Source organism: Corythoichthys intestinalis, chromosome 20 (genome assembly GCF_030265065.1).
Source record: "Corythoichthys intestinalis isolate RoL2023-P3 chromosome 20, ASM3026506v1, whole genome shotgun sequence".
Classification (NCBI taxonomy): Eukaryota; Metazoa; Chordata; class Actinopteri; order Syngnathiformes; family Syngnathidae; genus Corythoichthys; species Corythoichthys intestinalis.
The window spans coordinates 19539835-19567233 of record NC_080414.1 but is presented as its reverse complement, the minus strand read 5'-3'; the positions used below and the strand labels follow the sequence as shown (position 1 = coordinate 19567233).

The 27399-nt window shown below is 38.6% G+C and overlaps 1 protein-coding gene across 2 annotated transcripts; it reads right to left on the bottom strand.

The window, feature by feature from the left end:
• Positions 1-1753: 1753 nt before the first annotated feature.
• qtrt2 (queuine tRNA-ribosyltransferase accessory subunit 2) lies at positions 1754-27348 on the bottom strand. Of its 2 annotated transcripts, none has more exons than XM_057824297.1 (9): positions 26831-27068; positions 26700-26755; positions 24722-24798; positions 22018-22227; positions 21727-21926; positions 14931-15100; positions 4523-4607; positions 4212-4448; positions 1754-4021 (listed from the first exon to the last, which is right to left on the bottom strand). In XM_057824297.1, the coding sequence occupies exons 1-9, from the start codon at positions 27031-27033 to the stop codon at positions 3886-3888; spliced, it is 1374 nt and encodes a 457-aa protein (XP_057680280.1). In that variant the 5' UTR covers positions 27034-27068; the 3' UTR covers positions 1754-3885. The 2 variants fall into 2 exon arrangements, with proteins under 2 accessions (XP_057680280.1, XP_057680279.1); XM_057824296.1 differs by having other exon boundaries at positions 3909-4021; positions 4161-4448; positions 26831-27348.
• Positions 27349-27399: the final 51 nt, after the last annotated feature.

Below are 27399 nucleotides of genomic sequence, written 5' to 3'. Positions count from 1 at the left end.
TTATGACCTAGTTCTAATGTTTTTATTATACTATTTAAAATATATATTTTCCCGTCATGATATCGCTATGCTATTGTTTTTTAAAAACAAAATAAAAGTGTCAATTTCACAACAATTGCCGTATAAGACGGCCCTGATTATAAGACAACCCTCTCTTTTTCAAGACTCAAGTTTGAAAATACTTTTTGAACACCAAATTAATTTTTATACAGATAATAATTACAGTACATCTGAAACAAATGATTGTAACAATATATTTGAGAGAAAAAGCATGTTATTTTGCCTCATTCAAATCTTAATATCTGAACATTTAAATATGTAAACTAAAGCGCAATCACATTCGTAAATGAATGGCTTCTGGTTTTTGAAATGTATATAAACCAATCTATTGTGATAAAACAACATAATTGCAATAACTGCATTAACCATCAAAGTCTAACTGTAACTGTAGTCTTGAAACAAATCTGAATAAAAAATTGCAATAAAATAATGCACACTGGTTAAACTTCAGAGTAGCTGAGATCTGTCATGACATAACATCGCTTCAATGATATCTGGCGCCATCTAGCGTCGTAAATGGGTACAATGTCGAGACCACAAATATAAGACGACCCCCACTTTTTCAGTGTTATTTCAATGCAAAAAAACACCGTCTTATATTCGGGCCAATACGGTACTTTTTTTTATCTATGAGAAACAGCAAAAAAGCAGGAACTCAGATAAGGGTGGTACAATATACCGAAAAGGGGCTATTTCATGATACTTTATAGGCCAAAAGGTTATCGATTCGCTCTCACCGAGAATCGATATATCGTTTTCAAAAGGTGTCACAAAAAAAGGTTATTAGAATAATGTCTATGTTAGCTCACTGACTGCCACTGACGGCGCAAGACATCCAATTCATTTTGACTGGCTTGGACATCTCGCGCCACTTCCTGTTGAATTTGAGTCACTTCCTATTCATTTGAGAACATTATTGAGTCACTTCTTTTCCAGTAACTTAAAATCAACAGGAATTGACGTGAAATGCCCCAAAATTATTGCCTGGCATTGGCTGCAACTGACTGCTCTAGACGTCCAATCCATTTGAACTGAGAGGGTGGCAGAGAATGAACAACCCTCCCACTTCAAAAGGATTGGACGTCTAATCGTGATAAACTATATCTACAGTGAGGAGCAGAAGTATTTCTTAGAAAATAGGTAGAGGTCTGAAATTTCGGTCGTAGATGCATTTCCACTTATAGAGACATACTCGGGGGGGGGGGGGGGGGGGGGGGGGGGGGGATCCAGAACTCGCATTGCATGGTTTTTCAATAATTTATTTGTAATATACTCTGGTTCATAAGTATTTGTACCCCTGAGAATTGGCAATAATTATGACACACAAAGAGTTGTCAGTCTACCTTAAAAAAAAGTCCACATTAACCCTATGAGTAACCACCCACCCACCACGTGTTTCAGCTCATTATTGTCACCTGTGCACCCCACAGTAGGGGTGGGCAATATGGCCTTAAACATGTATCACGATAAATGGAGCAGATTTATCTCGATAACGATAAATGACGATAAAGTCGTCCAAGCGGACTGTTATATAATTTGAAAATCTGAATCAATGCATGAAATACAGATTAACAGTTTCTTGTTGATTTAGTTACCAGCATTCAATTTGATATATTTAACAAATGTACATGCAGTCTAGACATTAGGTTTATACAAATGAATTGTAAACAATAAGAATTCAAGTATGAGCATTTATAACAGAGTGTATGGCTTGAACAATGTACATTGTCAAAATCGATATGCCTGTGCAAACATGTCATTGTAACACAAATGACTTGCAGCTCGAACAGTACACTTCAAAACGACAATTTATTGTTAATGGCTGCTGTGACATAATTATTCAATACAAGTGTTTACTTTATGGTTTCAGGGTCTCCCCCCCCAGTGCATTTTTTAATAAATGCACACATACATGAACCCCCAAACAGACAGACACACATTAAAGCTATATTGATCTTCTGCAAATGAAACACTTAAGATTTTATGATAGCAATAATGACACAGAATTAAGCACATACAGAAAAATAGCTGGGGCCATTTGTGCTTTATGCTGAATGCTTTACCATCACAAAAGCTATCAGAGAAATCACACACAGTCAGATACAAAATAACGCGACATAGTAATTGCTAGATGCAGTCCATGCCCAATCCACTCATTAAATTCAGCCGTTTCGACAAGCTATCCGACTCCATCACGTTCATTTGTAGCGTTAGCCGCTAGCGTTAGCGGCTAGCGTTAGCCTGTGGCCTGGCTACCGGTAGAAAGCACTGAAAGCACCATCTCCGGAAATTGTGAGAACAAGGGAGGACAGCTGGTGAAAGCCCGTCTGGATGCCACCAAGAGTCTATTAAATGTCGGGTGAAAGTTTGGCGAGCCTCCCTTAAGCCACACTCCATCACGTTTTGCTTGTAGCATTAGCTGCTAGCGTTAGCTTACCGGGCTTCTGTTTGATTGGCTTCCTGATGATCACGTGACTCCCTACGTAAGTACATTCACTGCTTTCTTAAAGGGGAATGAGCATAGACGAACAACAGAGTCAAAGCGGGATGAAAAGACTATTTTCTTGTTTTATTAATTTACCGAATTTACCGACATGGTCATAATTACGTCGGTCATCGTGAAGAATTTCGGTGACGGTAAATTTTCGGTTTACCGCCCAGCTCTACCCCACAGTCAGTCAAAATCCAACTGCTACCATGGGCAAGACTAGAGAGCTTTTGAAAGACACCAGAGAAAAAATTGTTGAGCTCCACAAAGCCCGGGAAAGGCTATGGGACAACTGGAAAGCAGCTTAATGAGAATAAATCAACAGTTGTAGCAATTGTTTGAAAATGCAAAAGGCTACACATGACTGATTATCTACCTCGGACTGGGGCTCCATGTAAAATCTCCCCTCATGGGGCATCGCTCATGATGAGAAAAGTGAGGGTTCAGCCTAGGTCTACAAGGCAGGAGCTGGTCAATGACCTGAAGAGAGCTGGATGCACAGTTTTAAAGGCGACTGTCAGTAGAACACTACGGTGCTGTCATTGAGTGACCATGTTTCACTGCCACTGACGTCTATCACCATCAATTGCAGCCAATGGTTTAATATTTTAAATAAATACATTTTTTTAAACGGATCTTTTTCACCCGATTCCCGATCATCTGATCGGATCTGGGACATCCCTAATTCTATCACTATTCCATTATTCTACTACTGTAAAATAATGATAACAAAAATAAGGCTGTGGTACACACAGGCAGACAATATCATCACTAGGATTGGTTTATAACATGAAATTAAAGACATAAAATTATCAAGACAAACGGAAAAAAGTATTAATGTTAACTTGTAGTTTTCAAATTTAAATGAATTTTTTGGACTGTGGAGCAGTGCACAGCACACAATCACCATTGAAGAAATACTAAAGATACACTACCATCACTAACCCGGAAGTAATCCGGAAATTGAGTGACATCGCTGTGAATGGGGCTTATTAAAAATTCATGGTTGACAATAATTTTGCATGAATAGCTTTTAGAGTAACTCACCTCCTTTATACGAAAAATATGGAAAACTCCTGGTTCAACATCCAAATTTCCTGGGTTTTCCCCCACATTGGCTCTTGCCCAGACATCTTAAAAAGGTTTCACGGTTTGGTTATGGATTTGTTGCACTATCTTGACAGAGAAAAAAAAGTGATCGCACACAGGAAATTGGTCATATGCTGCTTATCGATTGCACAGTACTCCACTGACCCAGCACTGAAGAAAAGTGATAACTGTATAAAACTGCCATTTTTTTCTGAACCACTTGACTCAAAGCACAGCCGTACAAACTTTTATTTGAAGATGTGAGCTCCATTAAATGTGTCGCACAATGTGAAAGGAGCAAGGCCAGTCGATAGAAAGCGCCACCACACATCCTCGCAGAGTCCATACACGAAAACAAAAGATGTCAATGGGTTTTCTTTAGTTCTGTGGAGAACATGAGGACAAAGTTGCTGTATCTGGACCTCGAAGAGAGCAAAGAAGATAAACTTTTTGATTGCCTCGGCACGGCAGAGGCAATCTGCTGATCCGTGACAAAAGAGGCGGGCTGATTGTCCGCACAAACCTCTTCTCCACGCTCAATCTATCTCTTCTATCTGATTCCATTCCATCTTACGCATTAGCTTCCGTCCGACCCAGGATCCGCCTTTTCAGGAGGTCCACTTTATCGGTGGCCAGTGCATCTCGGAGGGCCATGAAGAAGGCCAAATAGTGGGCCGTGTTGTGGAGCATGAGCAACACCCCCGCTAGCAGCTCATTGGTGGCCAGCAGGTGATGCACATACGCCCTGCGGTGGTTCCTACAGCAGTAGCAGCCGCAACCGTCCACAAGAGGTCGAAAGTCGTCGCGGTACCTGGTCAGTCCAGGTCACGATATCAGAATTATTGCAGTAATAACCAAACATCAATAATGTTTTCTGTCCCTTACCTTTTGTCTTTAAGATCCATCTCAAAACGCGTCACACGCGTTGGATCGTCGGGATTGTGATCACCGTTGTGTTCCGCCACGTTCTCTGCTCAAACACGCACACCTCATTAATCCTCATCATAAACTCATTTCCCCAACACATCTACAGAACCGCGACCTCTCTCCGTCAGCCCCGGCGGTGAAAGAAAAAGCCAAAACACCATCATTCAATCTGTTTTACACGACACGGTAATATAACGAAATTGCTTACTGTTGAGTGACTTCAGACTAGGAGTTGTGTGAATTTGCTTCATTTGGCAGAGGGATGCTTTTACCTTGTATTTAATTTTCGAGAAGAGAGTAATAAGGAAAATTCGTATAGTACTCAGGGGAAAATACTGTATTAAATCAAATATAGGTCTAACAGGTGTCAAATGTACAGCCCACGGGCCACAAATGGACTGCCATGGTGTTCATACTGTACATACAAAATCACAAGGTTTTGACATTGCCGTCGTAGAACCATAGATTTGTGATTTATGTGATCGAGTGCATGCTCTACGCAACTTGGCTCACTTTCATTTCCGCAGTTACAGTTGGTCATTTGCCCCTCCCAGTCAAAATGAACTGGACGTATAGCACAGTCAATGGAAGCCAATGAGTTAACAAGGAAGTGACCCAAAAATGCACTCAAACCATCAGGCAGTTGTGGAATTGCCCTAAATTAAATAAGAAGCAGCTCAGAAATGCCCGGAAAATCAACAGGAAACATTGAAGTGACGCAAAATTAACTCATTGCCTGCCACTGACAACGACAGATGTCCAATTTAATTATACTGGAAGGACTAACTGTGAATGCTCATCTTCCAGTGCTATTGAAAGCGCTCAACGTCAAATCCATTTGACTGGGAGGGGCGAATGAACGCAAGTGATTTAACTTATTTGGCGCAAAATAAACTAGTCCGGTCCATGTGATATTTAATTGCCATAAATGTGGTCCGTGAACCAAAATGAGTTTGACACCTCTGGTCTAACGGGTGTTTATTTTGTAAGGTTTAGATTTTTTTGTGGTAATTAGTAGAGCTGAAACGATTATTCGAATAATTCGAGTAACTTGATTTTAAAAAGTGATCGAGGCATTTTCTCCACCTTGAGGAATAATTTAATTTTGCCAGCTCCAAGCATGATGTTTTGCCCGAACTACTATTAATGCGGCACAACGCGCTGACGTCACGTGCGTATAGGAAGAAGGGAGAGGCAGCAGATTTATTTAATTTCAACCACGAATGACTATAAAAGTAATGACGAAGAAGCCGACGAAAGCGACGAGAAAGGCACCCAAAAAAAAAAAAAAAAAAAAAAAAGCTGAAAATGTCAAAAGTGTTGGAGCATTTCAAGCTGGAGACCAAGGCGAACACTGTTTCATGTATTCACTGTAAGACAGCGTTTGCAAAACACTACCCTCGCCGGGCCCCAGCTACCCGCCCACGCTTCCACACCCCCGGCTGGACCCCATGACCGATGACTGGCCCCCGACCTCGGGCCGGGCGCCACTTCATGACCCGCCCGCCTAGTCCTCGCTCCACTGAAGGCACCACGTTTACTTCAAGAGCAGAGGAGTGATACTCGGGACAATGTAAAAAGGTTTCAGTTAACGTACAGCAAATAAATAACATTAACGTTACTGTACCTTGCTAGCGTTACGTTAGCCCTGCGGAGGGCTAGGTCTCCATTATGACTACTGTCGATACGTGACTATCGTGTCTTTCAAACAGGCTTTGTTTATTCTGTAAAAACACAGTGCTGTAGAGTGATGAGGGTGTAAAATAAAACATAATAAAGCTAACCGTCAATTTTAGCTCAGTAGTCACTGATGGATAAAACACCATGTTGCACTGGTGCCTAATGTGCTCCAATACAGCAGGTGTCATACTAACTTACTACTAACTTTTAAGTGATGCGTGTTATCAAGCGTAATTACATTTTTAGGTAAGAAATAAGAATTATTATTATTATTATTTTTTTTTTAATAAGATCAGAATTTTTGGGGGAGTGAAAGCAGTGAATGTTTTTTACTAGTCACATCTGAAATGCAATTGTTGGCTATTTTCAGCAATATGCATCTAAAATAAAATGGTTCAATATTAGGTGAAATGTCTTGTTTTCTCATGTATATTTACAATTGTTCTTTACCTAAAAAAAAATGTTTTATCCTATTTCTCGATTAATCGATAGAATTTTCAGTACAATACATGATTACAAAAATATTCAATAGCTGCAGCCCTAGTAATTAGTTTCTTTCTTAAATCCATTTATTTATTCATTATATGCTATATTTTTTCAAAGTTATTTTTAAATCAGCTGAAACTGCCGTTTTGGTTAGCGCCTTAGTTTTGGAATAGGTGCTAATTGAGCCACAACATCCATTCGAGCGACATTTTAAAATACAAAATAAAAACACTGGTATTGTTCAGAAAAATGATGACATCAAGATAGGATTTTGAAAGATGCCTGATTTCCTTAAGCTCCTTTAAACGCACGATACGGCAACACGCTCTAATCGGAGCTCAAAATAGCTCCAATGGTGTCACTGCCCGATGGTGTCGATATGGATTTTACAGGTTCAGCCGATAGTCGCTTGACTTGTTTTATCTCTCGCAGGCAGACGATGTGTAGAAAAAGCAACACGTCCGCCGACACAAGCGGTTTATTTGAAACGGAAATGATGCATTCGAGGTTGACACACCATCAGAAAGCACCAGATAACTGGATGACTAAGACTGGATTCAGATTCACACTGCAAGGTTGAAGTGACAAGATATGTTTGCTGTCAAGTTGAAGTGATGTTAAAAATTTGTATTATTCAAACACTCCTATCAGATATGTAACTTAAAATGTACAGTAAGTGGAAATTGAACTCGCAGTGTGAAATCCAGGCCCAAAAAGTCTCAGCCACCTATTTTTATAGCTCAGTGTAATATAAACGTGGATGTGAATAATTTAAAGCCACTATTGATATAACCTAACTGATTTAAAGTAGAAGCAGCGGCAGCATTATTTAGTGTGACCAAAAGTCAGGAGTTGCTGACTCATGAGTCTTTTTTATTTATTTTTATCAATACCATGCCACTGTTCTACCTAAAACTTTCTTTTACTTGTCTTTCGTGCAACGCGAGCCAGGTATAAGGAGTCAAGCGTGACGAAATTAGAAGAAAAATGGCACTGAGTCGTGATGCAGGCGGATATCAACAGCTGACAATTAACATTGGGCGAATAGATTCCGCACTTACAGTCGATTAAGAGTTTCTCGATTCAGTTTCCTGGATACAATGCAGGCTGCTCAAATGCCAGCTCATTGTGCGATAAATCATTTCATAACCTTTTCAATATTAATGTGACCGAAATACTACAGAATTAAAATACATATTATACATTTTTTTTAAAATAGAGAAGGCCCTTTAACTCATTGGCTGCCATTGACATCGATAGACTGAATATTCACTGTTAAGCAGCCAAAAAGAAGATTTGGACAATTTTTATGCAAACAATAATTGGCACTTAAACAAATGGTATGTACACATTTATGACACAAACTATCAGGTCAAAAAAGTTTAATATCATGTCAAACTCATACACCATTAATCTTACAAATAAACTGCTTTAAAATGTTTAAAACAAAAAAAGGTAAAAAATGAAATAAAAATGTATCACTAACATTAAATGCTAAAAGAAAAAAGAAAAACAGAAACCAAGATCAAAAGCAAGAAATAAAGAGTGCCAAACGTGGCATCTCAGAGCATTTTTGCAAGAACAAACACGTGAATAGATTTCCGTTCTGGCCGTTAGGAGTGTGGCAAAATATCAAAATGGTGATATATCATGATACTTTGTATCCCAAAAGGTTATCGATATGCTCCTGCCAGGAATTGAAACATAGTTTTAAAAAAAAAAACAAAAGAACCAACAAGTGGCCACCAAAATCTTCCACTAGAATAGAGTCTTTGTTAACGCAGGGTTCCCCGATTATTTTTCCATTTAAATTTAAGACTTTTTAAGACATTTTCACGACCACATCCAATGAAATTTAAGACCAATCTCGCACCTATTCTGGCATACATTTATGAAATAATGATCTGATGAAATAAGAATCTGTCAGAATAACTAAGAATAACAGCATAAGACAGATTGTTATCGACTGCAATTTAAAAGGCAAAATAAAAAGTACAAACGGTGTTATATACACGTATTGCCTCTGTCGATGCTTCACAAGCAACAAATGTGCGCGCAGGATTGCAGCTCTTTCCCCTCTCACTCGGATGTGTGACTTCTTCATGGGAGCAAACGGCTCTTCCTTATGTGTGCGCGTGCGCACGTCTTGGTGTGCACAATTACGTCTTTCTTCGTGTTTACAATACATGCGCTCTTACTCGCCTGCGGAAATACGACTTGCTCTACGTTTCCTGCACCAAAATAATGTCACCTTTTTGTTAGTTTACTTATTATACAGTTATTAACTCTATCACGCAGATAAGACGGGAAAATTAAGACATTTTTAGAATGAAATTTAAGACTTGTAAACAAAATTTACAAGTTTTCAAGGCCTTAATTTATGGTTATCAAATTTAAGACTTTTCCTAGTTTTTAAGACCCCGCGGGTACCCTGTAACTTAATGGGGACTATTGGCAGTGCTAGATGCCCAATCCATTTAGACTAGGAACGTTCTTTACTTCGAAACCAAAGCATTCGCAGCCAGTCTTTCCGATTTCGGGGCATTTACAAGTCACTTTTTTTTTTCCATTTTATGGCATTTACAGGTCACCTCCTGTTGAGATGGAGTCACTGCTTATTCATTCCCGGGTCACTTCTTGTTCTGTAACCTAAATTCAACAGGAAGTGACTAAGAAATTCCCCCAAATCAATACGAATTGACCCAAAAAAAAAAATCAACAGAAAATGACCTGAAATGCCCTGAAATGAACTCATTGGCTGCCATTTCCCGGCACAAACCTCCAAATCGCATGAAGTGGGAAGGGTGGCAGGGAATGAAAATTCATTCATTCCCAGTTCAAATCAATTGGATGTCTACTAGTGATAAACTCATAACAAATCACAGCAGAAGAGCTTGTTTTTCTGTTTATTACTTGTACAATAACATATTATAGAATTATTTCCTGACCCATGTATCGATAATTGCTATATATCTATAGTGTGAATCCATCGTTATCGTGAGCCTTGTATTGCAAATCGTATCGCGAGATTCCCACCCCTACTGGCCGTATATCCATTTTATATATACCACCAAATCTTGCCCAACACTGACACCGACACTCTTGAAAGCGCGACAAACCAAGAGCGACATAGAGTTGAGCGAGGACCGATGATGAAAAGACAAGTTGAGAAGATATCGAGGAAGCGGAGGGCCATTAGCATACACTCCGTTGTGTCAAACAGGGTCCGCACCCCGAGGCCCCTGGCGGGTGCTCGTAATTGGTCGGAGAGGGACCGGGATTTCCTGTTTAACACCACCCGGCCTGCTCTCCACTTGCCAACACTGAATCGATTAGCACCGTCTTGACACGACGGGGGTGAGTTTAACGCAACTTTTTTAATGAAGCGGCCGGGCTCCTTGTCATAACACTTGTTAAGCTTCTCTCTTGAGAGGACAAGCGGCGCAACCTACCATTGATTTGCTCCCGTCGGTGTTTTTTTCCTCCCTCCAATTATTTTTAAATGAAAGGATGACGACGGATCGTCAGCTGTGGACGTTCTCAACTTTGCGCTGATCTTATTTCAATATCATTATCTACAATCTATTATTTGTACAGCTACCATACTGTACATCTCTCTGAAATCTATTAATATCAGCTACGATTAACCTCGAGCACCGAACATTTGTATATCGGGCTCATTATTTTGTAATGCACTTTGTATTTTGTGTTCTAATGTTCCAGTCCATATTGACTTTCACTAAAGTTCAAATTTTTACCAACTTTTTAAATTCAAACGCTAACCATAACAGCAGCACATGACAGAACAGGGTTTTCTGTAAAGTATACACTGTATCTCCAAGCTTGAAAAAAAACATGAGATGACCGCCTTAGACGTCCAATTTATATTTCATAATTTTAATATAGATTAAAATGCTAACCAAAACAGCAGCACCAAACACAAATTGTTCACACTTGATTTAGGATCCATGATTTTTTTGTTTTAATACATTCTGTATTTCTCCAGGTTTTAAAAACAGCATGTAAGGTTACTCAAATCCATCAGTTGCCATTGACCACAACAGACATCCAATGCATTATGACTTAACACAAGCTCATATTTTTCACAATTTTACTTTAAATTTAGATACTAACCAAAACATCAGGACCAACCACATATTCTTCACACTTGATTTAAGATCAAGGTTTTTTTTTCTGAAACATATAGTTTTAAAAACAACATGTAAGGTTTAGGGCTGTCCCAAACGACTAATTTTATCCCGTTTAGTCAGCCGATTATTTTTACGATTAGTTGACTAATCTAATAATTTTTTGTATTTTTTTTTTTTTACTAATTTAGTATGAAATTTTTGTTGACACTTATCAATTCACAAAAACATTTTGGAAAACTTAAATTCTTTATTAAAGCACAAATAAACACGTAAATAACAATAATAAATCACAAATAAACAATGAGTTCAAATGCTGATAGCATTTACTTGTGCAGACTGCAGAGGTATGGAATGTAAACAGATTCAGAACACTGACTTCGCCTTTCCAACATGATTCAAAACAATTCTTAAAAAAAAACACCTAGCATTAATATTATAGTATAGTACTATATACAATAGTAATAGTAATTATTCATTGCCAATCAGATTTTTCATAAAGGGTGTCGTTTTAAAGGTATTCTTAGAGTAGAATCTCAATTCTGAAGTATGTGGGATCAACTCCAGTGGCCTATACTACGAACCGAGTTCAACCTCCCCAGAAGTAATCCAGTTTACCATCGGGTAACCAGAGTTGACAAAACCTGGTTGTCTAGTTTGTGGTCAATCGGTGCTACGACGCTGATTATGAGGTTGATTAGTCAAACCTGTGTCAACCCAGTCAGAGTTACTGCGCGTTCACATAAAAGGGGGCGGTGACCAGAATCAAATACTACTTGTGACGATGGCACGGGCACCTTACTTCACGGAGGAGGAATGCGCGATGATCATGCGGAATTATGAGAAATTAAAATCCACCCTCACCGCGAAATCCAACACCGCTTCGGCGAGTAGAGCGCAACGGGTCTGTTGACAGCGAATTTACAGATCGTGTGATTTGTGAATGCGTCAATATGCCAGTTTACTTATGTCCATGAAAAGAAATAAAGCCTGCTGTCAGGACAATAAAATAAGATTTGGTACATTAACAGTAAGAAATAATTGTCACGCATCACCACACGAAACAGGATGATTGTATGTTTAGTCCCCTTGACTGTACGAATACGTATGTTCTTTTTTTTAGTTTGGGCCTAAAAAAATCCAGCCCGACCCGACCCGAGTCCGATCAATAAACTTGACTTGCAGGCCCGAGCCCGACACCCCAAAAAAAAAAAATTTTTTTTAAATTACGTTATATTTGTGAGGACTCAGGAGAAGAAGGAAATGCGGGGATGCCATGCGTTGTTGCGTAAATAAAAGCCTGTCTTTTGTAACGATTTTTCACAGTTAAACAAGACTGTAAGATGCATATTCAATAAACATTTATATCTTTTATATTTGTGCGTCTGTCCTATCAGTGGATTTGACATTTAATTTAATCTCCTCCAGTTGGCAGAAAAAAACACAAGTTTTCTCAATGTTTAAATAGTCTACATATTTCTATGATTATTATAAATGCATCAATTTGAAGCGTTTCCATACCCCACTCCGAATCGCACGGCATACAGTGTTCTTACGCAGATATTCAGCATCACCGATGGAATACATATATTGTCCCTGGCGAAAGAGCGCACGGACAGGCACACACAATCTGCGCGGTTGTGAGGGCCTGACTCGGTGGGTTACATTAGTGACGTCTGCCTAGATCAGTTGGCACAGGTAAAGAATTCCCTCAGCTGAAAATCTATATCTTTCATGGAGAACATCTTCCGGGTACGCCAGCGGATTCTGGCGGTCCCGAAATACCCGTGCCCTCCGGAGATCTGCGGTCAATGGAGAGAGCCCCTCACAATCCGTGCGCCAATGTCGTATGGGTCGTCCAAGTACGCTGTCATTGTCAGGAGGACACGTCCGCGGAGGAGTGCTGTTTAAATAGAGCGTGGTTAATTGGAATCCTGATGTTAAGCAAGATCTAACTCTGACACGACCAGGTTTGGCGTGTGGCGTGTGTTGCCATGGCAACACTTCACGGTTCCAACATATCCACCTTTCGTAGTCTCGTATAGCCGCGAATTTACGTCGCACGTGATAAAGTTACTCTCGAAGTTACCCTGCTAAGCCAGAAAACCGGCTTCGTAGTATAGGCCACAGAAATCATTATTTATATGACGAACATGACATGCTTTTATTTTGAAATGTTCACCAGAAGTACATTCGCTGAACAGCTAACTTAAGCTTTACACTCCGCAAAAAAAAAAGCACTTTTTGTCATTGCTTGTGGTGTCAGTAATAGATTTTTTTTTTTTTTTTCGTTTTTACATTTCCAAATGCTGTTAACCAGCGATTTTTCATGTTTGAAGTGTCACCTTTTAACTGCAAATTTGTGTTTTGGAGAAGACTGCCAACGTTTTATAGCAGTCTAAAGTAGGTTGTATTTTTTTCCCCCATTCACCTCAATGTAGCAATGCATTACAGTTTACAGCAACGTTTACAGTGTTTAATATACAGTAGATGTGTTTTCTTATTTTGTATGTCTGAACTTTAATTCTACAGCGTGTTGATGAGAGAAAGGAACTGGAGTCTCATATGCCATCAGCACGCACGCACAAGTGTATGCACGCGCACAGTGATAAAACGCAGCCGTGAAAATTACCGACCTCATTTTTATTTAGCGTGCGCTAAATGGACTCATTGCATATCGCGTCAGGCTTAGCAACTTCAAAAAAACATGTCGTTAGTTAGTTAGATGGATGGACTTACTCCTGTCCTCTTCGAAAATTATAACTGGGTGACAGCGTAGATGTTCATTCACTGATGTGCAGTCAAGCTTGGCATTGAAGAGACAGGACACAGCAGCGTACCCTCCTTCTTTTCTTTGAAATAAGTCAATGTTTAGGACACTGGTGCGCTTTTTTGGCTTTGTGCTGCTTTCCCGCTTGCGTACGACATTCTGAACTTTCAACGCATATATTTTTTTAACCCTTCATTACCCGTCGACGGGATGTTGTGCTCGTCGACGGATTTCCGTCATCGATGACGTCGACTAGTCAGGACAGCTCTAGTAATGTTACTCAAACTCATTGGCCGCCATTGACAGCAATAGACTTACAATGCATTTTGACTTTCATCAAAAGTTCATATATTTCACTATTTCATTTCAGATTTAAGTGCTAACCAAACAACAGCACGTACCATGATTTGTTAACACCTCGTTTTGGATCCAGGATCTTTAGTAAAATTTACCAGGCTTTTTAAAAACATGTATGGTTACTCAACTTTAACTAATTGACAGCAATAGACATCCATTCCATTTTGACTGGGAGAGCTTGGCAGCAAATGAGTGCACATAGACTTTTTTTTTAATTTCCAAATTATACAACTGAATTGAATTTGCATTATTAATTCCATGCTTAAATTCCACAGTGTAATGAGACATTGAACCGCATGAATTTCAAGGTAATAATAAAACTAGAAAAATTGGGCTTTTGTAAAACTTTTGACTGTTACTGTACAAAAACAGACTATCAGACGCAATCTAATTAAGTAAATGAATAAGTAAACGGACGCCTCAGGTTTTACCACCAGGCAAGAAAAAGCAGCGGTTAGTTCCTTTAATTGCCTCCGTTCATACATGCAATCGTTCACACGCAAACCTTTCTTTTTTACTTGCTTCATCTCTTTTGCAGGTACAAAAATAAAAAGTAGGTTTGTCAGAAGTGCAAAATTACAAATGTCACAGATTTGCTTTTAACCTTTTGTCCTCTATTTTGGATCCAGTGCTTATGTGTTTGTGTGTGAAGAGAGTGCCGGTGAGGGGGGCTGATATTTTAGCAAAGCAGGTCACACCGCCAGAGGAAAATAAAAGGGTCATTTTGCCACTAAAATGTGGAGTCTGCAGCGTGGCGGATGTGTTTGTCTGTCATTATCCGGTGAAAACCAGAACAAGCAAACTGACGAATGCTTTTTAATAGAAAAATAGACACGATAATATGGCACAGCACTTTATTAAAACATATTATTGAAAAGTGTTAAATTGAATCACAAAGCATACCATGAAAAGGAAGTCTTCCTACCTGAAGGGGGAGTTGCATCACAACTCTCAGGGTCAATAGCAGTGTCAAAGCGGAAGCACAGGGCACAGCCTCGCTCCGTGACCAGAAAGGGGAAGAAACCTTCAAAGAGGTCCACGCCGGCCTCCACACATGCCAGTACTTCATCAGGTCGGCCCACACCCTGCACAAGTCTGGAGTCGAAGAACCGGATGATAAATATGGTTTTGTGGGTTTGGTTTTGTGTTATCATAAAAATATTTTTAGAAAAATGTATCCATCTTTATTCTTTATTATCATTATATTTACAAACCTTTTCAAAAATAATTTAGCACTATGTTTTTTCATAGCATTAGCAGATTAATATGTTTGAATCAGTCATGTTTACAAAATATTACAGCTTTATTTTTGTAAATTGGTCATTTTTTTCTAGCTATTTGAAAAAAATATTAGGGCTGTCAAACGATTACAATTTTTAATCGAGTTAATTACAGCTTAAAAATTAATTAATCGTAATTAATCGCAATTAACGCAATTCAAACCATCTATAAAATATGCCATATTTTTCTGTAAATTATATATATATTCTGTAAAATAAATTGTTGGAATGGAAAGATAAGACACAAGATGGATATATACATTCAACATACGGTACATAAGGACTGTAGTGGGCATTTCACTCTACTGTCATTTAAATCTGTCTATGCTGTCCTCACTCCGAAGCGTCTACTTTTTCCAAAGCTAGACAGCTAGTGAACGACGCCTTAATAATTAGACTTCTTCCTTTTTCATCTGATTTATTAATAAAATTGCCTCAAACCATTGTCCTCTTTAGACCGTCGTAAAACTACAAAATAAAAGTACACAAGCATTGCATTAGCAACAACGTTAGCTTAGCACGCTATACAGGTTCACTAAACAAACAAAAAGCGTCTCATACAAAAAATATAACATTTCGCTCACTAACATAATATGTACATTCTTTACAACAACCATACTTACGGACAAATCTTGTCCAAGGATCATATAAGCACAACATTATCAGCCCGAGACGTCGTGCAGCCATTATGAAGAAAGAAAAGAAGAAAATAATAAACCATGTCGCAAAGCGACCACAAGAGTTCGCTGTTGGACAGCGCAAAAAGCCTTGCTGTAAAACTTACCAAAAGGCAGAATACTTTCTGAGCGGGACATGTGCGTTAATTGCGTCAAATATTTTAACGTGATTAATGAAAAAAATTAATTACCGCACGTTAACGCGATAATTTTGACAGCCCTAAAAAATATATACATTTTTCTCCGTAAACTCCCCAAATTATTTTGTACATTATTTTTGTTTCAGCTACTCTTTTCCCTAAAAGAACAACAAAAAATGATTTGAAAACTCGTTAAAAGTCAACATTATTTTTCCACAGTTTCTTTTCGACTATTTTTTTGCGCACTGATAAAATATCATTCTATTTTGATGTTTTCTAAATTGTTCTATTAAACATTTACAACAAATTTTGTAAAAGTATTTTACTACCTAATAAAAATATAATCGTAATATTTCCACTTAACTCTCAGAAACACGTTTTTTCTCATGAAATTAGGACAACTATGATGATAACATTTTTTTTTTTTTTTAATTTTGCTGTTGTGCTGCCCAATGACAGCCCCAAAACATCACTGCTCAAGAGGAGATCTGCTTGGAGGAATGGGCCAAAATACCAGCAACAGTGTGTGAAAAGCTTGTGAAGAGTTACAGAAAACGTTTGGCCTCCGTTATTGGCAACAAAGGGTACATAATAAAGTATTGAGATGAACTTTTGGTATTGACTAAATACTTATTTTCCACCATGATTTGCAAATAAATTCTTTAAAAAAAAAAAATCAAACAATGTGATTTTCTGTTTTTTTTTTCCACATTCTGTTTCTCATGGTTGAGGTTTACCCATGTTGACAATTACAGGCCTCTCTAATATTTTCAAGTGGGAGAATTTGCACAATTAGTGGTTGACTATATACTTATTTGCCCCACTGTAAGTTTCTCCACGGGGATATGGACATGTAATGTTGGTCCTGTCAGCATGCTTGGTAAGATGGCACAGTGGTTGGACAGGGATTTTGTACTGTGCAGAGAAGAAACCTCATGCTTTATTGAAAATGGGTTCACTTGCTGCCGTTTAGATGGATTATTAAAAGGCAAGCCATTAATCCTTTTAGTTCTACCATATTTTTGATAATGAGGAATGCGCTTTCACTAAATTACCTGTTTCAGTGCCTTAGTAGTTATTCACTTTTTGATACTGTGAAGAGTCCTAATGCGCTTTTTGTTTCAGTTGAATTTATACAGACATTTACCTACGTATTTCTTTACTTGAATCCTTGCCTTGGCTAATGTAAAGTTTTGTTACTGTTCTAGAGGCCTTATTTTTCCATCATTGAGTGATGGACCTTACCATGGCAATTAGCAAATGTTTGCATTTTACAGTGTTATTTTTACAAGTTATTGAGAGGCCTTTTGGTTATTGATAGGCTTGCTGTCTTATAATTGCCAGGTTAAGAAAGTTGTTTCATGGACCAATACCACAACAGTCTCCTCTCCTGTTGCACCAAATGTTTTTATCTGATGACAAAGCACAATACTTGTTGGGTTTATGTTTTAGTTCAGTGCTCATTGTTCAGGGGAACACATCTCCAATGATATTGACTGATTGATTGTGATTGACTCAAATTATATTGTTTTGAAAAAATAAATATGAACACTTTATTTTAAGTCAAGACTGTTCTTGTTTTTGTTCGTTATGATGTTCTTGTCATCATGCAAAATCTGGTTAGGTAAAAGGCAAGTCTATGTTGAATCCATCAATAGTTGTTTTGTTTTGTTTTTTTTACCTCCCGGTGTTCAAAAACTCAGGGAAATACAGTGGGGGAGAACACTGTATATATTTAAAAATTATTATGTATTATCGGTTATCGTATCGGTTTCGGCCTGGAGGAGCAGGAAGTTATCGATACAGGTATCTGTTTAAAAAAAATGATATCTACTTATAAGATATTATATACAGTGGGGCAAATAAGTATTTAGTCAACCACTTGAAAATATTAAAGAGGCCTGTAATTGTCATCATGGATAAACCTCAACCATGAGAGAAAGAATGTTGAAGAAAAAAAACAGAAAATCACATTGTTCGATTTTTAAAGAATGTATTTGCAAATCATGGTGGAAAATAAGTATTTGGTCAATACCAAAAGTTCATCTCAATACTTTGTTATGTACCCTTTGTTGGCAATAACGGAGGCCAAACGTTTTCTGTAACTCTTCACAAGCTTTTCACACATTGTTGCTAGTATTTTGGCCCATTCCTCCAAGCAGATCTCCTCTAGAGCAGTGATGTTTTGGGGCAGTCGTTGGGCAACACGGACTTTCAACTCCCTCCACAGATTTTCAATGGGGTTGAGATCTGGAGACTGGCTAGGCCACTCCAGGAACTTGAAATGCCTCCTAAGAAGCCACTCCTTTGTTTCCCTGGCTGTGTGTTTGGGATCATTGTCATGTTGAAAGACCCAGCCACGTCTCATCTTCAATGCCCAAGCTGATAGAAGGAGATTTTCACTCAAAATCTCTCGATACATGACCCCATTCATTCTTTCCTTTACACAGATCAGTCGTTCTTGTCCCTTTGCAGAAAAACAGCCCCTCCACCCCCATGCTTCACAGTGGGTATGGTGTTCTTCGGATGCAATTCAGTATTCTTTCTCCTCCAAACAAGAGAACCTGTGTTTCTACCAAAAAGTTCTATTTCGGTTTCATCTGACCATAACACATTCTCCCAGTTCTCTTCTGGATCATCCAAATGCTCTCCAGCGAACCGCAGACGGGCCTGGACGTGTACTTTCTTCAGCTGGGGGACACGTCTGGCAGTGCAGGATTTGAGTCCCTGGCGGCGCATTATGTTACTGATAGTAGCCTTTGTTACTGTGGTCCCAGCTCTCTGTAGGTCATTCACTAGGTCCCCCCGTGTGGTTCTGGGATTTTTGCTCACCGTTCTTGTTATCATTTTGACGCCACGGGGTGAGATCTTGCATGGAGCCCCAGATCGAGGGAGATTATCAGTGGTCTTGTATGTCTTCCATTTTCTAATAAATGCTCCCACAGTTGATTTTTTTACACCAAGCGTTTTACCTATTGCAGATTCAGTCTTCCCAGCCTGGTGCAGGTCTAAAATTTTGTCTCTGGTGTCCTTCGACAGCTCTTTGGTCTTGACCATAGTGGAGTTTGGAGTGTGACTGACTGAGATTGTGGACAGGTGTCTTTTATACCGATAATGAGTTAAAACAGGTGCCATTAATACAGGTAACGAGTGGAGCCTCGTTAGACCTTGTTAGAAGAAGTTAGACCTCTTTGACAGCCAGAAATCTTGCTTGTTTGTAGGTGACCAAATACTTATTTTCCACTCTAATTTGGAAATTAATTCTCTAAAAATCAAACAATGTGAATTTCTGTTTTTTTCCCCACAGTCAGTCGCTCATGGTTGAAGTTTACCCGCGTTGACAATTACAGGCCTCTCTAATCTTTTCAAGTACGAGAACTTCCACAATTGGTGGTTGACTAAATACTTATTTGCCACACTGTATCGTTAATTCCAATGATACATCTACTTGTATACTCTTCAACTTTGCATTCTCAGGTTGCTCCTATATGATGAAAATGTCATTTTCTGGCATTACTCGCAGTTAATTCACTTTTTTTCCCCTGCCCACATTGCATTTGCAGCATATAAACCTAGGAGCAGCACTTCTCTCCACTCTGTCAGCAGAAGTGTGTTCTGTCTGTACTCTCTCTCTCTCTCTGGCCTGGCAGATAACCGGCTGCAGGCGTCAAGGTCGAGGACAATTTAGCATTCGAGGCAGACTATGCGCGGCGGCCGTAGCGCAGGTATCTCTCTGAACTTCAAGAGGGGTCTCTTGCTTACATCACAGTTTAAAAAAAAAAAAAAAACTTAGCTGACTTTGTATTCCTGAGAATCCCCCCTTGAGACTAGGGGAAACAGATGGGTCTTACATGGAGACCTCTTTTGTTGGGGTTCATTATGTTGGCGCTTTTGATGTACTGTACGCTGACTGATTGCAAGAGTGGCAGGGGAGTAATTGATTGGCGTGGAGACTGTCATATTGGATTATTAACGCCACTCTTAGAAGAAGCAAAATAGCCCTTAACTCTCAAAACACAGAAGTCACATGAAACAACTGGCTGACACAAACCAGGGAAAACTCACTAAACCCACAGGTTTGTATGTACCGTAAATGCCTCTGATGTTAAGACATAATTGTGCTGTGCTGTCAATCACGCCGTGCTAATGAAAGTCTGTGGAGAGAATGCTGTAGAGAGGCTTTCACTAGCCATCCATAAAGTAGGGTAATTTATTGGGTGGAGGAGCCGTGAATCACGTTTCTAACACGGAATAAACAAATATAAATAGGATATAACTGCAATTGCTCTTTCTAGAAGTTGACCACTATCGGATTTTTAAAACGCCGTTACTGATACCGGTTTTTTGTTTATTAATTTAGCCGATTGCCGATGTCTAAGGCTGATTTTGTAAGCTGATGTACTTTTTTTTCCTTTTTTTAAAGCATGTTTATGAAAGGCAACTGAAACACTCATTATGATATGTATATATTAGAAGTTAATTTCACACTTGCCACTAGTTGGTGCAAAATCATAATTAACAAAGATCCTCACCCTAACAGTCAACATAACAGTTATCTTGTTATATTGGCTACATATGGGCTGGCCGACATATCGGTTGACTTTTAGTTTTATCTTTTCAATATTTGACCACATTGTTTGATCACTGCCAGCCCCGCAGTCAAATTGGATCGGACGTGTATAGCCGTCAATGGCAGTGAAACTTCACTGAACGGTGTTTGAACCCGTTCAAACAGATTTAATGTCTATTCCTGTCAATGGAAGTGAAAGCATTAACAATATTTAAAGTAGTCTTACAAAAAGGCACAGAAAGTCCTGGTGGTGCGCCAGGCTTATAAAGCACTGTATCTATACTAGAGGTCGACCGATATATCGGCCGGCCGATAAACCAGGCCGATATTTGGACTTAAAAAAAAAAAAAAAGCCGATAAAAGAAGATTTTGATCAGGCATCTGTGTGGGGAACTGTGGCCGCCGCTGACTGACGATAAGACCCCGGAAGGACCCTGCTGCAGGAAGCTTCAGGCTTGCCTATTTTGTAAATATTGTTAGATTTTTTTTTTTTTTTTTTAAATCTTGCATGAGCGACTATGCAATGTTGCTTTAGTCCTTTAAGGTGTTAATTGAGTGATCCTTACACTCTAAATCTAACTCGTAGCATTAGCATGAGCATTAGCTTTAGCATAGCGAGCATCCTCTTAAACGCTCACTTGTTTACATCTCATCGTGACGTCTTGGTGGGTTTAATTATTTGAAAATAATGTACTTTTCTTGCAGAGTGTGCATAATCATAAAAATTGCTGCGTTCTTTCATCTCGTCATTGTAAATTTGAAGCTTGTGAAGCGTTTTTTTTTTTTTTAATTGCCTATCATAATCTACACGCTTTAAAAAAAAAAAAAAGTATCGGCTTACAAAATCGGCTTTGGATATCTGCAATTGGTTGAAAGTGTTTTTTTTTTTAGGTATCGGTTTTAGCATCGGCATTTGAAAATCCCATATCGGTCGACCTTTAATCTATACTGTATATCAAACAGTTAGTCTACTATGCTGACTATCAACTCTAACCTCTCCTCTTATTACAATTTATATATGCATTCCACCTATGAGAAAACCAGCTTGGCTAACCTGGGCTTGTCCTCAGGCAGCTCCTTGGTGACGGCGCCGATAAGCTGAACCCTCAAGGCGCCGTCCATGCGGCCCATCTGGAGGCCGTCCAGGCAGAAACCCGCCACAGGCCGTTTGGCTGTCTCTCTAGCCGAGCGCACCCTTTCCTCCAGGACATCGCCGCCCTCCACCGCACCAAACAGCACCGCTGCCTTCAGCTCCTGGCGATAGTTCATTACGTGTTCAAAATAGAACATAATTTGTTAACGCTCCTAAGGGGAAAATGGCTTTAAAATTACAACTGTGCTGCACCTGCGACTTTTGGTGCACAAGCAGGCACTCGTCCAAGTGGGCGAGGGTCCGCTCTACTGACTTGCGGACCCGTTTGCGGGAGGTGTTGTCTTGCCAGGTCTCGCCGTCGGCCATGCTCACGTAGCAGTCGGGCCGAACCAGCTTCTGCAGGTCCATGAACTTGGATGCCGTCAGCTCGATACGCCCGCCACTTCCCCACACGGACACGGTCTAATGAGCGTCACAATGTCCATGGAATTATCAAGCTACACACTCTGATTCATGTATTAACATATTTAGTTACTGTGTGTTTGTATTTTTTTTAACTTTTAAATGTTATAAGTAGGGCTGTCAAACTATTAAAATTTTTAATCGTGTTAATCACAGCTTAAAAATGAATTAATTGCAATTAATCGCAATTCAAACCATCTATAAAATATGCCATATTTTTCTGTAAATTATTGTTGGAATGGAAAGATAAGACACAAGACGGATATATACATTCAACATACTGTACATAAGTACTGTATTTGTTTATTATAACAAATCAACAAGATGGCTTTAAAATTATTAACATTTTGTTAAAGTGATCCATGGATAGAAAGACTTGTAGTTCTTAAAAGATAAATGTTAGTACAAGTTATAGAAATTTTATATCAAAACCCCTCTTAATTTTTTTCGTTTTAATGAAATTTGTAAAATTTTCAAACAAAAAATAAGCCAGTAGCTCGCCATTGTTGATGTCAATAATTACACAATGCTCATGGTGCTGAAACCCATAAAATCAGTTGCACCGAAGCGCCAGTAGAGGGTGACAAAACACCAAAAAACACAAGTAACAAATGGACATGACACTGTGCTGTCATTTTAATCTGTTTGAGCGGGGCATGTGCGTTAAATGCGTCAAATATTTTAACGCGATTAATTTAAAAAATCAATTACCGCCCGTTAACGCGATAATTTTGACAGCCCTAGTTATTAGTCATCTTACCAGTCTTGTTGTCGTCAACAATCACGAAAACGCAAATATTTCATCAACGAACAATTTTTTCAAGACAATGATGTCACAATGACGCGCTGAAAATGTGTCTTAGGAGACTAAAACATTACAAAATGGATGCCAGTTGTTGTCTGACGACACGAGAAGGAGAAAATTCGGCACAGTTTCCGTCATAAGTTCACAATGTGAGATATTTTCTTATTGTGTGTGTAGTTAGCACGCATTTAGCAGTGTTTGGTCATGTCACTCAAAACTCACACACACGCTTACTCAAAGGAGCCTGTGCCCATTTCAGGCACCTTTTGTGAAACACATTTGTCAGGTGCTTCTTGTAAGTTTTGAGTTCTTATCTTGGCTTTGCCATGTTTCTTTAGCCTTTAATGGTCTGTGCTGAGTGATCATCACACACTAAACTAACTTGTAGCGTTAGCATTGCGTTTGCGCTAGCATTAACATTTAGCGGTGACTTGTGTCTTCTTAAACTTTTTGGAAAAATTTTACATACAGCTCGTGGCATCCAGTTGAGTTTAATTAATTGCAAATAATGTGCTGTTTTCCTGCTCAGTGTGTAATATCATCATGAAAATGTTGTAGACTATAGTTATGTGCTCGTCTGTCATGTTCATTTGAAATTGTTGGAAAACTTGTATTTATTATTTATTTATTCATTGACAAAAACTTTTGAAGTCTATAAACGAAAACATTTTAAGAATTTTTGACTAAAACTAGAGGAAATTTGTCAGAATTTTCGTTGACTATGACTAGACGAAGACGAACACATTTTGAAATGACTAAAATATGACTAAGACTATAAAGTATTTTTGCCAAAAGTCTGTAAGACGAAGACGAAACTTAAAATGGCAGCTAAAAACAACAACAAAATTTAGTGGTGTTTTTTTTGAGTCGCTGAAACAGATTGATGGCATTTCCATTCAATTCAATGAGGAATGACGAATTGAGATACACGTTTTGTGTTATTAATGCAACAGAAACTATTTCAGTTTTAAGTCAATACACCAAAGCACTATACACATAAATTCAAATGTTGGAAATTCTTATTGATAAAATAATATTTGACCAATAAAAAATGATACCAATATTGTTAAATACACCAGTCTTAAAATACATTTAACCCTTGATAAGGTATTCATTTAAATAATATGATATTTTTTAAAAATCAAGCTGTTGTTAATTAGGAGCTATAGCCAGAGTGTATTTCTATTATTTTTTTATTAATTGAAATGTTTTGAATTTTGGTTCGATTAATGTTTTATTCATTTATGAAGTTATCTTACAAAAAATTATACGAAAAAATATTTTTGAAAATCTAGAAAAAAGCTTAAACAATAATGTTCACGTTGTTGATTTGATAAAATAGTCAAAAACAGTCATTAAATACATACGTAATCAATTTAATTTAATCATTGTTAAATGACAAGCACGCATTAAGAACACATTTATTAAAAAAGATTTTTACAAAACACAGATTTTGAGACATGCAATATGGATTTATTCTGAAAAAAAAAACAAAAACTAATGTTGATGCATTTGACCAAGCAAATTTTAATTTGTTGTTTCCTCTATTACATACTAAAGTATGAATTATTTTTGGTTACATCTATTTAAATCTGTTCCAAAAGGAACAATCGGAAGCTGAACCAGACACATGAATTTGCAGCAATGAATGAATAAGAGAAAATAAAATAAAAAGGGAGACCTTCTAACCTTGTTGGTTGTGTAGCCGGTGGGGCTGCGGCTTGCGGGGTCATGCAGCGAGCAAAACAACACTGTGTCATGAAGACCTGCGGAGGACAAAAGGCCAGCAAAATAAAAATGACTCATAAATTCAGAGGGGGAAAAATATCACAGAAACGTAATAATCCCTTCATGTCCTTATAAAAAGCAACACCAACAATTCCATTTCAGTCGCCTCAGGAGGCAAAAGCTCGCAAGCGCGTTTACCTTCATAAAGCAATGTTGAATGAGGTCAATGTTGTGGGGCATTTCTATAAATAATTCACAGTACACACGCTAATGAGATTTGTAATGGTAATTTGCAGTAGAGGTTCTCAATGTAGGAGCTACTCGGCCTCCAAGTTCAAGGACAAATCATGTTCATTTTAACTTCTGCAACATGACACTTGCTAACCAATTTATAAACTACACAAGTTTGGTTTCAAAAGAATTGGTAATGCCATACAGAACTACTGTTTTACAGCATTACCAAGTTATTCGTCAAAATTAAGTTTCCTTTTGTATCAAACGTGTCCATCTTTCACCTGTGACGTTTGCTATCACTTTACAGCAGCACAGCAACTTTTCAGATAGAATTATTCTGACATGACTGATGCACACGCGGACAAATAAGAAATTACAGTTGACACAAGATTCATGTTCTCCTTTTTTAAGGGTTTGCATTTTTTTTCTGATAGCATCATACAGAACACGCTTCATATTTACATGGGAGGGATAGAAACTGACAGTTGCAATGATGGGACTTCTCAAGGGAGATAGTGTATGTAAAATCTTATGTATATGATAATACTGACATGATCATGTCAATGTGGGGATACAGATGACTCATGAGTATGATAATGTTTTCACGCTTAAGTTTTTTAGTGCAATAGATTTTGTGTAATGATGCACACTTACTATGTGTAGTAAGTGTACAATAACATGTCAAAACTTGCCTCTCTTTCAAAATAGAAAATGTGCCTCCAATTCAAGATAGCTCATTCCCGAATACAGTCGTACCTCTACATACAAATTTAATTCGTTCCAGAACTTGGTCGATATGGTTGTATGTCGAGCGACATATTCCTATTATAATTAATTTGTTCCATAGCCCCAAAACCTCCGCTAAATCCTTAAAAAAATACTGTTGGGACTATTACAAATAGCAAAACAAATAAATTATAAATACAAATCAGAATAATAATAATGATAATGTAACGAATCAGGTTTAATGTGGCGGTTGTGTTTTGCATGCTGTTCCTGTACACGCCGTGTGACTGATGACAGAGTGAGTGGGGTGCGGAAAAGTTTTTCTCTTTTCATGTTGTTGTTGGCGTCAGCTACGGTGGACAGTAGCCAAGCTGCGTTGCACAAGTTCTGAAATGAATGATAAAAACCTGACAAAGGTGGCAAATTCCTTGCCGATGTTACCATAATACTAACTGTCACCTAAACTTATAAAGATTGGCGAACGAAAGGAGGAGGACCGTTGAGATCGTAGACATATTCTGGCCGTATTGTCGAGCCAGTTGACTGACGCGCACACCACATTCATATATTTCTATCATTTCCATCTTAATTTCAATGCAAACCGTCATCTTTTTTTTTTCACCACCTGCACTAACCTTCTTGGGACCCATGTTGATTTCTCACACAAGAAAATCCGCCGAACGTCAGTCTTGCGGGAAAACAATGAAATTTCAATGCTCTCATAAAGTCATATTTCGAGCATGTCGTCACAGGTCCAGACACATGACGAGTCAAATTTCACGTCAGATTTCGAAAGGATCGTATGTCGAGGTACCACTGTATGAACACTAGTTATTACACAAAATCCTGGCAAATGAGAAGAAAAACTGGACTATCATTAACAACACATACCTCCACTTGCATACACAGATGAACCAGCTGATTCAATACTATGTTTATAAAAGTCATTGAAACAAAATCTGCCCCTTTTAAGTATTACCTGCAAACTTCTTAAATCCTTCCTTGAAATCTTCCAACACTTCCTTGTGCTCTGCTCTGTAGGAAAATCAAGATGGATGATGAATTCACAGTATAATGTCCCTAACTCCAAGGTTTATGTGCATGTCTTACAAATGGTCCAATGAGACTTGTGTGACAGATGGAAGCCTGTCCAAGGTGTGAAGCGTATCTTGGGTCAGGTGGGGAACAGTACCGCAGCGTGAGTACAAAAGACAGCCCGGTACCTCCAGCGAGTGCTGCCCTGTCCTGCCGAGCCCCTTGAGGACACCTAGGCGGCTTCCTCCCTGGAGAACCCGAGACAACTCGAGTTTCATTCTGCTAGCAGCCAACAAGCACGTGAAAGGGCAACTTAGCTAGTACTAGCCAAGGTTCTTCTGCGTCCTCCTTTCTCTGTGGAATGTTACGAACCCCTAAAATAATTCACCTAAACAAAACATGTAGTTACCTGCAAAAAACGCTATATTTATTCGAAGAATTAGCGCTTTTCAACACGCTGTGCAAGGGAACTACAAGTCGCGTTTTTACGACGTCATCGCCAAGCGACATTGGCAACGTGCGCCAAAATACAAATAAATATGACAGTTATCTTAACACCCATGCGAATGTCACAATATATTTTTTAAAATAATTGGAGGCATATTTCGTTTTACTGTGTTCCATTTTCATCTCGTGAAACTTGT

Coding starts and splice junctions, on each gene's coding strand:
- qtrt2 (XM_057824297.1), bottom strand. CDS start 27,033: ATGAAACTCGAGTTGTCTCGGGTTCTCCAGGGAGGAAGCCGCCTAGGT. Junction 24,799..26,699: donor AGGATTTAAGAAGTTTGCAG/GTAATACTTAAA, acceptor TGTCCTCCGCAG/GTCTTCATGACACAGTGTTG. Junction 22,228..24,721: donor CCGGCTACACAACCAACAAG/GTTAGAAGGTCT, acceptor GACGCTCATTAG/ACCGTGTCCGTGTGGGGAAG.